The following is a 15,937-nucleotide window of genomic DNA, read 5'->3' on the forward strand; positions in this document are numbered from 1 at the left end:
TTTCCATCTGTAGTCCCTGACATCTGTAGTCCCTGACATCTGTAGTCCCTGACATCTGTAGTCCCTGACATCTGTAGTCCCTGACATCTGTAGTCCCTGACATCTGTAGTCCCAGACAAGAAAAAAACAAAGACCAGTGTACAACGTTAAAGACAAAAGACCATCACACAATTAAACTTGAGACATAAAACATAAGGATAATGGTCAGTGCGTGGTCACATGTCTGATTCCCTTTAAGTCTAGTTTTAAAGGAATTCACCATTTTCCATACTGAGATATGTTCTTATGTACCCGTCTGGTCTGTGCATGAGCCCGTGGAAGAGTGTGGTCGCTTCTAACCTCACCCCGTTTCGAGCTATAGGAATAGGAATACATTGGGAGTTGCCAATGCCAAAAACATCTTTGGTCTGCTTGTGTGAGTGAGCGCATGCACAAAGACAGGTACAAATCAACTCGTCTAAGCTCAGGTAAGAACATATCTCAGTGTGGAAAAACGTTGAACTATTCCTTTAAATACTATGAATTAAACAGGCCATTGTAACGCCTCATGTGAAAGGCCTACAAAACAAATCTAAACTGATCTAAACTTTCCTTGTTTTCATCATTTTCTTCTCGATTTAGACACTTTTTTCAAGAAGCTTATACATTTTGAGCAGAAATGAGCAGAAACGGTCTGTAGGCCAATGGCTGGGTTTGGCATTGACACACATCTAAAAAAAGGCCTAATAATACAACATAGCAGAATGACCAGCCTGTTAAACGTGGGTTGATATGCCAAAAAAAAAATAAATAAATAAATCTGTCATTCACTCAGAGAAGAAAATGACTGGAGAGGAGACTGAACAAAAGATATGTGGTGAAAAGGGTCAATTGGACTTGACTCGAGTGGAACTTTGCTTTCAGAGGTCAGTTGTGTCAAGGACTTGAGAGCGAAACAAATCCTTGAAGTCCAGGTTCTCTGGCCTGTACTGCAAGTCGAGTCACGAGCCACATGCCCCTCATACACTCACAAGTGAAGGCGATTTGTGTAGTGCTTTTTCACATGACACAAGTCCTGGTCGAGTAACAAGTCCGACAGTTTGATGTTCAGATCAAGTCATAAAGGTTCTGGAAATGAGTGACACTATGCACTTTGTAAACTCTGGGTGATACAACTGTAAAGCAATAGACCCTTTTACTGCGTACATCATCAGTGACATCAGCTGGAGGCAGGAAGTGATCAAGAGAAATAAGATTAAACTAAAACTAGCGATTTTAAGTGTAAAACTAATACTAAAAAATGTGGTACTGTTGTGGCTTAAGGTGCAGGAACAAGAGGAATGGCATTCGAGATGATAAAATAAGGTTTATCTGATATTTCCAACAAGTTAGACATTTGTTTATCGTTACTATGACAACAGCTACCTTCCCGCCTCCAGCTGGGCCTGGAATGTTTACAAACAATTAAAAAGGTGCTACCATGAGCTATTTGTGGGTAATAAATGGAGTGGATGTTTTTTTTATAATTTGAAACGTAACTTTTTATTCAAGTATTAAAATGTAAAGCACATTGTTTTATATCAACAAAGTACGAAATAAAACAATTGGAAAAGAAATTCTCAACTTCTCCTCCACAATCCTTTTCAACATTTTATTTAAACATCTGGCTCCTTTTTCTTCTTCATGTAATTAATGCATAGAAATGTTTGCCTGGTAACTTAAGCTACTAACATAAGTATGTCCAAATGTTTTGCTTCTTGGTCCCATAACTTAATACCGAGGGTGTTTAATAAAACTAATTGATGACTTTTAAAAATGAGATATCAGGTAAACATTTAGCAAAGCGCTGGTCACACGTAGCTTCTTCTTACAGTTGGACTTTGGACGATGGCATTTGTGAAGATCAGGGAAGCTTCTGAATGTTGAAACCAGGGAACTAAATCTCCTTTAAACAAACGCTGAAACAAATACTTCTTACTGTTAATGCCATGCTCAATTTTGTTTTACCAAAATAATTATAGCAAAGGCACAACCAATTATCTCAAGTCAGATTAAATATCTACTTATATAAACAATTTACAAAGTTTTTAGTGACTCTTTCCCAATTGACCAGGGAGCATACATTTTTAAAGAGCATTTGTGCCTTAGATTTGGTATCACCGGAGGAGTATATGCCCTTTATCATTTGACATCTTCATGAATCTAGATATTTGATTAGTACAATACTGAGAACCAATAGTCTCACCTCCCAAGCCAACCAAACGAAACAAAAGAGAGTATAACAATGGCATAAAGATACCAAAGACAGCCTGTACACGTGACAAAAATGTGCTGCAAAAATCAGTAGACAGTCTCGGTTTTAGAATTTTAAATTATATATATTAGAAAACTAATATTTTCAAGAAACTGACATCAACGTGTTGTTAATAAGCTTGTAGCTCATCACTACACAAACCAGCACTCTTCCACACGGCAGAGGCAAATCCAGATCCACGTTGTATCCTAACAAAGTGCCTGTGAGTGCCTTGGATAATGGCAAAACTTAACAATAATCAAAATCCTAACAAAGAAAAAGTAACTAAACAAATCAATCAAAAGCCACACTGCGTTACGCTTCACCCAATAGACTAAAACTGGTTGAATTTGGAAAATCAAAACAAAAAAACTCCAAAAGCAAATCCACACTGTGAGCGGGGCAGCGTCACTTCCATTAGCACCTCTGTGGTTGCCAAAACAGAGGTTTGAATACATTGGGTTCTCCTCTAATCACTTCACTTTGATAACTTGCTGCAAAGATAAAATGGCTGGCATGTCAGTTGAGCAATAGGGGCATTATTGGTTTTGGGTTTGTTTACCTTTCAGTGTTGTACAACCGTTTAGGTGCACTTGCAATAAAGAACCATATAACCTGGAAAGTTCCGCAGCGTGGCTTTTAAAGACTCTAAAGCAGGGATGCTCAACTTTTTTGGGCTGCGAGCTACTTTCAACAAAACCATAGCCCAGAAACAAACAATGGATTTCTATTTTAGACGTGTACAATAGATAGAAAAAAAAAATGAAAAATCTTTATAGAAACATATACTATTAAATTTAAAAAATAATATTACATTTGATAAATGTTGTATTAATTTGTAAGAGATGGCCAATATTTGCAAAATAGAATCTATTTGGGAAGGCAGGTACTGGTAGATCACAATCTGCTGGTTGAGCACACCTGCTCTAAAGGATGATTCCTAAATCTGTATATGAAATGAAAATAGCCACAAAATAACAAACAATACTAACAATGTACCTTACATCAGCATGGTGAGCCTCATCAGTCATCTCTTCCATTTCAAAACAATGAGGTTGCTATTATACAAGAATGCTCTGCACTCCAAGTATTGTCTTCAACGTTTAGCAACAGCTGCTGATATGAACAAAGAAAAAGCGAATGTAGTGGGTTTGATGCAGCATTAGATGTGGTCCTCTAAGTGGTGGGCAGAGGCTGTGGGCTGTGGTGATGCTCAGAGCAAGGACAGTAAAACGTCACAAAGTCCTGGAAGAGTCACTGAGAGGCTGTCAGTCTGCAGTGATGCCCTTCTCTCTGAGCTCTTCCATCACTCGAACAAGGTAAGTGGGGTCCGGGTAGCCAAAACTGTCAACACAAATCAGATTTAATGATTTATTTAAGCACTTTCAACAACAAACTATGTATGGCTGTATGCTCCAACAAAATGATGTCGCTATTTAAATAAATATGAGAATAAAGCATTGATTGTTTTTTTTTTATTAACAGTTTTTCTTGTATTGCCTTTTTAAAATTGACAAGACATTAAATGGATACACACAACAACGACAACAAAAATTCACACAAACAATTCAGTGTCAATTTGACCTCAAATGGTCATAATAAACACTGCACAGAACAGACACAATAAAGCATTGATTGATTGAGAAGGCCATTTCAGCAATGAGAGACAAGGACATCAACTGTCTTTTCCAAACGAGGAATACATTTAGACTGGCAACTGGGATGTAGAATTTGTGACTATGACATCAAAACCCCCATGAATAGGCTGCGTTCACGTAACATCACAACATTCTGAAGAGCCTAGAGTTTAAAATTAGGGATACTGGAATACCAATGATACCGAAACTGGAAGAATACGATATCGAGTATCATCTACAAATGTTCAATACTTGTTTTGGATCTCACCGCTTTAAAAACGCAACAATCACTAAGTAAATCTTGTGTATGTTATTTTGAAGGGCAGAGAATCCAATGGCCGAGTTAGTATTAACCTCTGCAAACGTAATTTTAATCACTGTGCAAAATGCAACGGCTGGCAACAGTTAATGGAAGCTAGGGACGACTAATCGATCATAGGCGACAACTATTTTATTAATCGATTAATCGTTTTCTCATTCACACAGACTCAAATAGAGCAACAATGACATGAAAACGTAGTATTTTTGATGAAAATCTACTTTGTTATTAAAGTTTGTTTCATAAATATCTGTCTGTCTCATCCAATCAGAAGCAGGATTAGCGCCAAGAGCCTCCAACAAACATTTACTTTAAGTTTACTCCATTAACACATTCTCAAGTGGCGACACTTTAGCGCTATGTGATAAAAGAAATTCACAGCTATGCGATTAAATCGCAAAAATAATTGATAGATTAATCGTATACAAAATAACTGTTGCAGCCCTTGTGGAAGCAAGCTAACGTCAACTGTCAGCTGCGACAGAAACAATGATAGAAATACCTAAAGTAATACAATTAAATCAGCCACAGCTGGAGTGGCCAAGTGTTTGTATTTTAGTTTATGAAATAATGATCTCACATATTTGTAGTGATCCGATCACTTTATGTGAATGTTTATAGCCTATTAAAGGGATATTTCAGGATCCTAGTTATCCAGAGTGTTGCTGGTACCTGGAGATATTTTTTTTTGTAATTCATGCAGTTCTTATGTTGAAGAGTTTCGTGGCGCTAGGCTAATGCAAGGCTAGCGCATTTCTATGATGTCAGCTAGCCTGAACTAAAAACAGTCTGACACACTCCACAGTGCACCTGAGGCAAATCACTTATAACGCCAGACTAACCATATAAATGTCTGTGTCGATAGAATAATTTTTGGAATATAACAGACCTGGCATCACATGAATGATCACATTTTGAGGGACTATTTTCTAGCAGATCACTCCTGCTGCATAGCTTATACAAACACGAAGCAGATGCTGCTCAAATATAAGGTATTTTAAATGCAAAATGGCTAAAATTATATATTATTATTATAACTAAATATCGATATATCACCCAGCCCTAGCCTGCACTCGTCTCCACTGTGCGATAGTGCAAAGAAAAATCGTAGCTTCGAGTCGGTCCCACTCATGCCTGGCCTCTGTTGCTTGTGAGTCTGGCGGCGGTGCAGTGAGATATAATATAAATATAGATACATACAGTATATAAAAAACATTAATGCAATTTATAAACTAAACCATACAAGGCCAGCTACTTATGTAGTACCGTTGAGGAATAAGACGTTACATACCAGCGAGGCCCTCCCCATATTGAGGTTTTGTGGTGAATGTCATTCCACGTGATGACATTTTGCATGCCCGTGGTCATGGAGGTACCGATGGTGAAGATAAGGCGCTGTTCAAAGGCCCGCCGCAGCAACCCCAGAACGCGATTCCCTTCAGGGCTGTCAGGGAGGTAGGCCACACGGTCGGTTCCTGGATATCGAACACCTGGGTTTGGATGCTCTGGCTGAGAAAAAGAAAAACAACTGTGAAGTCAAGGGTTGCGTTTGTTTACTTCAACTTTCAAAGAGGAGAAAGAGGGATTCTGTTTGTTCTCATTCTAAAAGGTCAGTCTCCATTTGAAGTTTCTGACTCAGCCCAAAACAGATGCAACATCACTTTTGTTGTGTGAAGAAACTCCAATTCTGATTATTTCCTCATTGCTGACCTTTGTGGTCTATTTGAACAAAAATCATTACATGTTTCAAAAAGCTTTTGAATTGAGAGACAAATCATAAATGGCAGCAAAAGTTTGTATACAAACTGTACTCACTGCCTGAAGTCCAGGAGGGAAGCTGTAGATGATGCAGATACACCCAAAACCTTCATGCCCAGGAAGCTCGATATCAGGGTCTCGTTCTACAATCATAGTACCATTCGCTGGCTGGTTACCAATTAACTGTCCATACACAAGTCGACACACAGGACAGGCTTTCTTCACTTTAAAGGCCTGCTCCAGGCATGTGCGGCAGAAAGAGTGGCCGCACCGCTCCAGGATGGTCCGGTCTACAATGTCCCCCATGCAGATCGAACAAGTGCTGTTGTCCTCTGTCTCGCTGTGGGATGACATATTAGGGTCCATGTCTTTTCTTTGAGATAATTCGAGAAACATGGCACAAGCCTCTTCATCGGCAGGCTTCCTGAAGCGCTGCTGCTGCCTCTGGGAGCGGCGCGGCTGAGGTGGTGGAGGGGGCAGTAAGCTCCCCTCTCCACCATTTGGCTCCAGAACTCCAACACAAGGCAGCAGAGTCCTTTTTCTCTTGGGTCCCCCCTCCAGTTTGCTCATTTCTTTTCGGGCACAGCGGCATAAGTCAATGAATGCTTTTCGTGTCTCGCTGGAGATGGGTTCATCCATCACCCCAGCACCAGAGCTCCTGAAACCTTCCACGGGCTGCAGCCTCACGGCGCAGCAGCCCCCCCTCTCTCCTCGCCTAATGATGCCAGCTCTCATCCCCTGCTTGTGCTGGAAGTCAATGAGCCAGGGGCGCCCCGCTGCAGCCAGGTAATCCCACACTGCCTGTGAAACCAGCACCTCGTCACTGCCCTGGCCTGCGCGCACACTCATCTCATCAGATGAAACTGCACAGAAGCACAAACAAAAGTGTTCAGTAAACACTAGATTAGGTAGGCTGCAGTTGTGAATGAGACAAATACAAATAGTGCGTGCCTTTAGTGATATATATACACACACACAGAATATTCATAATATATATACACACACACAACACAATGTTTATGCCAAGTGTTTACCTTGTGATCCCATAAATTCCTTCAATGGCGAATGAAGCGTCCTGTTGAACAGAAAAAGAGAGAAAAGCTGATCAGGAGCTGTTGAGTAAACACTAAAACCGCCAGTTCCGTGTTGACGGGAGTCGATGGGTGTGTTTCTTTTTTTTATCTTTCTGATAAAAGCAGTTTATATGCCTCACCCTATATCGTAGCTCGTCGCTACCTATCAGGGAGGTTTATGGAGAGATTAGAGATCACCCATCAGAAAAGGAGGCCCGCACTCGCTGCTGCAGTTTATCCGCGGAGCATATCTTTAGTAGTCAAGGCATGTTATCGAAATGTATCCCATCTCATAATCTCCATTTCGGCCCAAATTTCCATCAACCCTTCCGCGATGCAGACAAACGCCACACAGACCAGACAAACAGCAGCCGCTCGTTCCCGCCTCGCTTGTGTTTGCTTTCGTAGCTTACGTTGAGTTTAGGCGTAGCACAAAGCGTTTTGACTTTCATATCAGACGGCTACAGCACAAGCTCTGATACCGTTTCAGCTTGCTAGTGTTTGCTCTGATATCTTCAGTGACATCCTGCCTTCCTCCGTCATTAGGCTACAGAGCCTTCTCGGTGTTTTAAAGAGAAGGGGATTGGGGAACACAGAAATGTGACCAGGAAGTTCGTCACTGCACTGTGAATCATACTCATGAAATGTTACAAAAAAAGAATGTATTAACTATATTAGCTCACGGATTATATTTCAGCTGTGATTAACGTATAACTTGCCCGGTGTTTTTTTTTTGTTTTTTTGTTTTTTAAAATCAGATTCCGCACAACTAGGCGAGTGTTGTTTAGCAAATAATATTTTCATTTTGGTGAAAAAAAATAAACATGTACAAAGTTTTTTGTTGTTGTTTTGTTGTTTTAAACAAATATGATTTCCGCTTGTAATTCACTAATCAGCAATAATAAAACTAACCTGATGTTTTCAGTTATAGATACATTACATCCCTACCGAAACTTACCTTCACAGTAGTCGAATCAAAACATGTTGAAACACTTGTTTGGTTAGGTTTTGGTATTATTATAGATCTACCAAGAAACAGTTGGAATGTCACGTGCCTCAAGGCGGAAGTCGCGCGATACTTGAGCAGGATATTGCTGTTAACTGTTTACGTTTCAATGAACGTAACGTTAGTTGCCGGGTGAACCTATAACAGGATTTAGTTTTCTGGCTAAAACGTGACCCAATCGAGATCACTTATAAACACTATAAAAATGTAAGTGTTTGGTTTCTTTTCTTATTTATTGTGGCAAGTGCATGGCCCAAAGTACGCTCTAGAGTAGGACAATCGGCTACCACTAGCTCACTGACAGCACACGCGTTAGCACCAGCATTTCCTCAATGCAGCGTGTTTCTCACATCCATAGACATTTTAGCGCTATCTGATATAAGCAATTATTCTGTATTATTTCATCAAACAATCTATTTGATATGCGTCACATATTTATACTTTTATTTCGCCTGCGCTCCACTGGCCAATGCTTTATCATTAGCTAAGAAGCTAATGTCAGCCACAGGTTAATGTTAGCAAAGAAAAAGCGTGGTGTCATCATTAGCCAGGCAGATTACACTGCAGCCACTGTGGGGTTACACATGTGGTACACATTACTGAAAGCCAAAGGAAAACATGCCTAAAATGCATGCTGTAATTAAAGTCGGTTAAGTGCTGAAGGAAACAATCGTTTTTGAAATGTGAAGTGAAGTCAATGCTGCTTTTCCAAAATCCCGTAAAATAAACAGAAAATGAATAAGGAAGCGTTGTCCAGATTCTTCTTAATTGTACACAAAAGTGTATGTAATGCACCTTTAATATTTGGAATACGATTATTGATATACTTTGCTGCAAACAAATCAATTCGTTTTGATCACGAAGGAGTGGTTTGATGTTTTTAATTACACTAAAATTATTGTTATCTTCAAAAACACTAAAGAAAGAATGACAAGCCCAGGTTGGGTGTTTCTGTTCACAGGTATCCTGCACCAGCCAAATGGTACGACAGACGGGATGCTGTTTTTGTAGAGTTCTGTGTAGAGGACAGCCGAGATGTCAAAGTTATCTTTGATAAAACGAAGCTTGATTTCAGGTGACTTTTCATGGTCTGTTATTGAAATTAACTCTGGATCAAGAATTGTTTTGACTTTTTCTCTGTCACAGCTGCATTAGTGGAACAGATAATGTCAAACACCATAACGAAGTGGAGCTTTTTGGTGAAATAGATCCAAAGGTATGTTTGCATTATTTAGTTTTTATTGTTGGGCTGGGATGATCCACTTCTGGTCCGATACTATCATGATACTCAGGGGCTGATCCAATAACGTATTGTCAGTAAGTAATTATGCAAAGTAATTTGTTTATCTTGAAATGTATTAAAAGAAAACAGTCATGTGTCCAAAGTTCATAAACCAAATGACAATTATTGAAGTGTTAAGTTTGAAAAGTGCGTCAATACAAAATGTAACAAAGTGCTGTGTATCTGTAACTGGAAAATAAAGGAGTGCATGATAAAAATGCCTTAAACATAAGTATTGTGATACTTGATAAAGTATCGATACTTGGTGCTGCAGCAATAAGTATTGCGATCCGATCCAATATTTTGTCCCAGCCCTATTTTATTACGATGTTTCCCATTACTTATTTATTTATTTGCAGGAATCTAAGCAAAAACGCACCGACAGGTCTGTTTTGTGTTGTGTACGAAAGGCAGAACCAGGTAAAACATGGGTGCGACTAACCAAAGCCAAAGCAAAGGTAATTCACTTTGATTGTATCAACAAAAATGGCAACCAAAATTACTCATGTATTAGGGTGAATGCTGAAGTGAGATCATATCCAGAATGTCAAAAATTAACAATAACACTGAAAAAAAGTACAATTTCTGGTGATCTGGGAAGTGTAAAAGCACCCTTTGTAACACCTTCTCTCGTAGTGCAACTGGTTAAGCGTGGATTTCAACAATTGGAAAGACTGGGAAAACGATTCTGATGAAGATTTGTCAGGGTTTGACAAATTCTCAGAGGTAAGCAAGCACTTTGCAAAAGAAATTACTTGAAGTGCTACAATGCTGATGAGTGAAACATTTTTTCAGATCATGAAAAACATGGGTGGGGACGACTTGGACATTGATGAGGTAAAAAAAATGCCTCGAAATGGTTTAGGTGTTTTTTTGTTTTTGTTTAAAAAGTACCAAAACTTGACTTTTGATATGTATGTTGCAGCATGAGTCTGGAGACAGCGATGATGACCGTACGTATCTGCATAATCCCAATACTTGTAGTATTGAATAGAATACTGTTGTGGAGATAATAATTTTGTCAGGGTATAACAAACACGTGCATAAAGACATACGAGTCAATGTGAATAATAGTTGTTTCTTTTTTTCAGAAATGCCTGACCTTGAGTAGAAAAATTCAGATGTAGTACGTAAATCACTCGAATTGAAGAGACTTAGACATGAGTCGGCAACTTCTCCAGAGAAGATCTCTTCAGTTTTCAAGAGAATCTCTTGAAGGGAGTCACTGTTGATACAGACTGCACTGAGACTCCTATGACGTACAGTGCTGTGCTTTGCTGTTCTGTTCTGCATGAACAACTCTGTTCAAATGTTAATGTTTATTGACTTAAATGACTGTAATGGGACGTGCTGATGTCTTACACCTGTTTTTGCGATGTCAAGACTATGTATTGTGATTCCTTATGAAGAAAACAAACTCCAAAAACCTATTTTCCAAAACCACCTTTTTTTAAAAAGACAGTTTTTCCCTTTCAATGTTTGTATTGTAGATTGCACTTTGTGTTAATTTAAAAATAATTTTCTGTTATTTTACCACAGTTTCAGTGAAATAAAATTTACTTGTGCATCGTACACATTGTGTTAAAAGAGAAAAATCCAATTTTGCTTGTAAAAGTGAGGGTCAGTACGTTCACTGCATATTGTAGCAGGTACAGTTTTTCTTCCAAAGGCTGTCAGAGTAAGGACCTAAATCCTTGTGCTTCAAATTATCTCCAGTGCGGTTTACAAATGTTTGTTGATCAAAACCACTTGAATTGCTTTGCCATGTCTTATGTTTAAACTTGTGTTGCATATAAGCCTGATGCTGTGGGAGTATTTGTAATAAACTCTCAGACTATTGAATTAATACTGGCCAAGCATGATGGACAAATATGCGAAATGTATGAAATCGCAAATCGATTGAAATCGTATGAAAAGAAAAAATATCCGAAGTGCAGGATTCTTTTCGTGTGGTCATTAAGTGTTTTGTATTTCTCGGTGTCCACCTTTAGGTGGTGCTGTTGCACATGTATCGCTTCAAACTTGTGTTCGCTTACCACAGGTGGGCAAAGTGTGGCTCTTGTGCCGGTTCCGGCCCTTGACTGGCTTTCCACAATTTATATAATATATATATTTTTGCCATTTTCCATGCTTAAATACGTAGCAGTGTATCAGGCACCATGACCATCCCCTGGCAGAGTGGGCTCGAATATCATATTTTTAATTTTTTCATTGTATTTACTTCATTCAAAGGTGATAACAGAACTGCTAAGTTTATCCAGTTTGAATGAAAAGGAGCAGAGAGAAAAGCAGTGATATCTGCCCCTTTATTAACTAACTACAATCACTTTGCATGGTTTCTGTTTTTCTACAATGGAAGAAAATTTAGCAGAATTCAAGAGTTCAAGTTATCATTGGTGCGGCCCTTTGACTCAGTTCATGTTTCTCATGTGGCCCCTTGTAAAAAACCCACCCCTGGCTTAGACCTGTTTGTAAATGGAAGAGGCTTGAAAGAATCTGCCACAATTTGTGCTATCAGGAAAGGCATCCATATATTTTAAATAGACAAATACATTATTCTTTTAAACTAAATGAACCGTTCCTCCCCTTATGGAGGATGATTGTGTGTGTCAGCAATCTTGACTCTGAGGATAGCAAAACACTAGGCAAGCACGTTTTGGACAGCCACCTCACACAGACTGGCTTAGGTCTACAAAAGACGCGTTTCCAGGGATTAAACAACTCTTCCAATAAATAAACTAATAATAATAGCCTAACAACAAAAACAACAATAATAATAATCATAATAATAATAATAATTATTATTATTATTATAGTAATTGCTGTCATACAGTAATTTGCATCACCCACAGTACTGTAAATTGATAGTTGTGCAGTTATGTGCTAAATGCAAAAACAAATGTTTATGGAATACCAAAAGGGTCCCATTGTTGCCTGTCTAGCCAGTGGTAACTATTTCAACAGTGTTGGCCAAAGCAACCAGATGACAGAAACTAGCAGAACCAATGGCATTCATGTGAATAGAGAAACAGTGAACTCATCACAATCTATTGAGACAGTGCTGGCCGCCCCCTGAGCTGCCCCGGTCAGCATCACACTCTTCCAACAGAACTGGTGGGTTTTTATGGCTTTATCCAGACTGAGCCCTCAAAACACACACAGGACACACAATGCAAATGTCTGTCTAATCATTTAGGCTGCCAGGGGCTACTGCAGCAGAGAAGCAAAGCACAATTTACTGTCCATGAACCTGATCACTCAACACAACAGTTGATTATCTTAGTTCAATAATAAGTAGCTGGTCAATTGCTAAGCTGTAAACAAAGCAGAACTTACACCTTCTGTTTGTGCAATGTAAGGTGCTGCCCACTGCTGCCCCAGAGTTGTTCTATTTTCAGATTAGAGGTCACTGACATTTCTCAAGGGGATTACATTAATACGGTTATGAATGAGATTGTGATAATTTTCCAGCGTTAGCTCTTAAGTATAGCGCATCACCTTATGTGTTTTCATCTGGCTTCTTTTACATCGCATTTATTTTTGTTCCATGATGTAGCAGATCAGTGGGATGAAAGTGGGAGGGCAGTTCATCATTTTGTTTGGACATGCAGTATTGTGTGTGACCCCTCCCCTGGATTTAGGGGGTAGTTGGCAGTTATAAAAAGGCCTCAGGTCTCTCCCTTCTCTGGTATAGAGACCAAATGACAGTGAGGCATGGTCAATGCTGTCTATCTGTGTTATTTTACTGATCAGATGAGGCGTGGCACTTTGTGCCTAGAAGAGTGAACAAAGCTCCAAGGAGTACCATTTGGCAGAATAGTCTTCAGTTTCAGATTTAACTGATGTTTTCAGCTTGAGCTAGAAAGTCTAACTGACAGCATCTTGTTGTCATTTTTTTTTTTTTTTTTTTGATTTAGCAGTCGTGTATTTTTGTGCTACTTATTTTTAAGTGTTTTTCATTTAATTTTTTCTGCCAACATGTGGGAGTTCAGGTCTATGTCTTTCTGGAGGGCAGTTTTTGCAGAGTTTTATGGCACCATGTTCTTTGTTTTCTTTGGCCTGGGAGCTGCCCTGCGCTGGACCACTGGGCCTATCAATGTTTTACATGTCGCCTTCTGCTTCGGTTTGGCAGCTGCCACTCTGATTCAGTCCATTGGCCACATCAGTGGTGGACACATCAACCCTGCTGTCACCTTTGCCTATCTGATCGCCTCTCAGATGTCCCTTTTCAGAGCTTTCTTTTACATTTTCGCCCAGTGTCTGGGAGCCCTGGCTGGTGCTGCTGTTCTCTATGGGGTCACTCCCACCAACATGAGGGGAAACCTGGCTCTCAACACGGTAATAACACTCACAGCATGCACAGTATTAAAATGTGTTGTTTTTTTGTGTCTGCTTATGGCCTTATCCTTTACCCATGGTTCCTGCAGCTGCAGCCAGGGATCAGTCTGGGCATGGCCACCACTATGGAGATCTTCCTCACAGTGCAGCTGGTCATCTGCATCTTTGCTGTGACCGATGAAAGGCGCAACGGACGCTTGGGCTCTGCAGCTCTGGCCATTGGCTTCTCTGTGCTCATGGGCCATCTTCTTGGGGTAAGAGTACAAAACTAAAACTTAAATGACTATCTTCTAGGTCAATATAATTCAAATCTTTTGTTATACTATAGATGTACTACACTGGAGCTGGCATGAACCCAGCAAGATCATTTGCCCCCGCAGTTCTGATTAGAAACTTTGTGAATCATTGGGTGAGTAATTCCTCACAGGTACTGGACTTGCATAATTTTTCTTGTTTGTTTTTTATTAGAAATGTATAGCCTTACACTACGTATTTGATCTACATGATGAGAAAAGCAAATGTCTTTTATAATTAGCAAAGCACAGCACTTTACTGTGCGTTTGGCTTTGGCAGGTGTACTGGGTGGGACCAATGATTGGAGGTGCCATAGGAGCTCTGCTGTATGACTTCATGTTATTCCCTCGTGTGCGTGGGCTGTCTGAGAGGCTGGCCACACTGAAGGGGATCAGGCCTCCAGAGGCTGAGGGACAGTCAGAAACCAGAGGAGAGCCCATCGAGCTCAAGACCCAGGCCCTATAAAGTACAACACACGTGTATTCAAAACCTGCATCAAGTACAATGTATATTGCCTCCACTCCAAATGTCTCACACAGACAGTCTGTAACCCTAACCAAGACCACACAGGGGCAGGGATTCACACTTGTGGCCCTATGCCCCTCTCCTCCAACCTCAAATACCCCAAGTCAGGAATATGTAGTCCTTAGACAAAGACTTGACCAGTCAAGGGCTTCTTGTGTGATTTTTTATTTTATGTTTTTCTTCACATTTTGTATTCCGAGTGAAGCTATGGTAGAGCAGCAGATTTATGCATGATGTTTTTGATCAAGGTTGACTTAAAACTTGTTGTTTCATGAGCTTAGGTAAATTATATGTGCTTTAAACACTTTTTTGGTAAACTTTTGTTGCGTTTGTGTGATAAGAATGTGTATGTTTTGTCACTTTTGTGTGTGTGCGTGTGTGTGTGTACTATATTTATTATAATATTACCAATACTATTACTTCAGTCTAATACTGCAAGGGTTAAGTTCCTCTTTTACTGTTTCTGCTTGTATCAAAACATTATTTGGTTGCATGGTTTCATCTCCTTTGAATATCAAATTTGGCCCTTATATATTAAGAATACATACAACATAAATCCTACTCTTTCTCAATTTAAACTACGTAATACTATTGAATTTTGTATTATTCAGTTTCTTTTATGGTCAGTTTTGCCGACTTGTTTACTGTTTGATTCAGCGCTTCTCCACCAAGTTTTGCTCTTAGTGTAGCACTTGCAAATTTACAAAGCATTTAGAAAAAAATGTAAAGGCGTGGACTACAGTGTGCCTTTTTTCAGTGTGTCTTCACATTTTATTGAATTGTTGTGTGATAATATGTGAATGTGTGGCTCACAGTAACAAACGTCTTGTTTGTCTGAGCTCAGAAATCTTCATTGTTGAAGAGTAAGAAGGTGAATCAACAATTTCCTCTTTTTGTTTACATGACCCTTAGTTTACCCCTGTTGCTCAGCAGGATGCTCTCTCTGCTCCTCATTTTAGTGTGAATTGTTTGGCAGTGGTTGAGTTGATTTAATGCAATGTTGAAATGTGTGTTTAAGACTTTGTGATGTACAGTGTAAAATTTATTTTTTATTGAACTGACATTGGATTGATACCTTGTGTACCTCTGATTACAGATGAAGGTGCCAAACTTCACCTTCACAACAATGTATTATTTTTTATATGTAAAGAAAACAATAGGTTTCTAACCCCTTTTTCTGTCTGTCTTATTTATTATTTTTTAAATTCATTTTTAGAAGACTACCATACTACAATTGCTTAAAATATATTAATACTGTGTAACAAATTGAAGGAGGTGTTTTATTCATATTCTGAATGTAAAAGTAAGCTCTCTCAGCACAGAAATAAAAGGCAGAAAAGCCAGTTTAAAAGAAAACCATGTATGCAACACCGATATGCATAAGATCAAATGCCTCTTCAGGTCCCCAATAACAGGATACTTGACAGAAAAAT

The 15,937-nt window shown here is 39.2% G+C and overlaps 3 protein-coding genes across 4 annotated transcripts; 2 read left to right on the forward strand and 1 right to left on the reverse strand.

Moving 5' to 3' along the window:
- Positions 1-1,575: 1,575 nt before the first annotated feature.
- dtx3 (deltex E3 ubiquitin ligase 3) lies at positions 1,576-7,640 on the reverse strand. 2 transcript variants are annotated; one of them, XM_079558181.1, is made up of 5 exons: positions 7,542-7,623; positions 7,021-7,061; positions 6,044-6,849; positions 5,520-5,737; positions 1,576-3,616 (listed from the first exon to the last, which is right to left on the reverse strand). In XM_079558181.1, exons 2-5 carry the CDS (start codon positions 7,031-7,033, stop codon positions 3,541-3,543), a joined length of 1,113 nt encoding a protein of 370 aa, XP_079414307.1. In that variant the 5' UTR covers positions 7,034-7,061; positions 7,542-7,623; the 3' UTR covers positions 1,576-3,540. The 2 variants fall into 2 exon arrangements, with proteins under 2 accessions (XP_079414307.1, XP_079414306.1); XM_079558180.1 differs by having other exon boundaries at positions 1,577-3,616; positions 7,200-7,640.
- A 482-nt stretch (positions 7,641-8,122) lies between these two features.
- ptges3a (prostaglandin E synthase 3a (cytosolic)) lies at positions 8,123-11,176 on the forward strand. Its single transcript, XM_079559175.1, has 8 exons — positions 8,123-8,272; positions 9,027-9,140; positions 9,212-9,281; positions 9,707-9,805; positions 9,984-10,073; positions 10,143-10,184; positions 10,273-10,300; positions 10,439-11,176. Coding segments are annotated over exons 1-8 (465 nt in total). The 5' UTR covers positions 8,123-8,270; the 3' UTR covers positions 10,459-11,176.
- Positions 11,177-13,325: 2,149 nt separating this feature from the next.
- On the forward strand, positions 13,326-14,444 carry mipa (major intrinsic protein of lens fiber a; the record flags this gene model as incomplete). Its single annotated transcript, XM_079557819.1, has 4 exons — positions 13,326-13,685; positions 13,775-13,939; positions 14,014-14,094; positions 14,259-14,444. The coding sequence occupies 4 exons, from the start codon at positions 13,326-13,328 to the stop codon at positions 14,442-14,444; spliced, it is 792 nt and encodes a 263-aa protein (XP_079413945.1).
- Positions 14,445-15,937: the final 1,493 nt, after the last annotated feature.

The sequence above is a fragment of the Gobius niger genome (assembly GCF_951799975.1).
Source record: "Gobius niger genome assembly, chromosome: 6".
In the NCBI taxonomy this organism is placed as follows: Eukaryota; Metazoa; Chordata; class Actinopteri; order Gobiiformes; family Gobiidae; genus Gobius; species Gobius niger.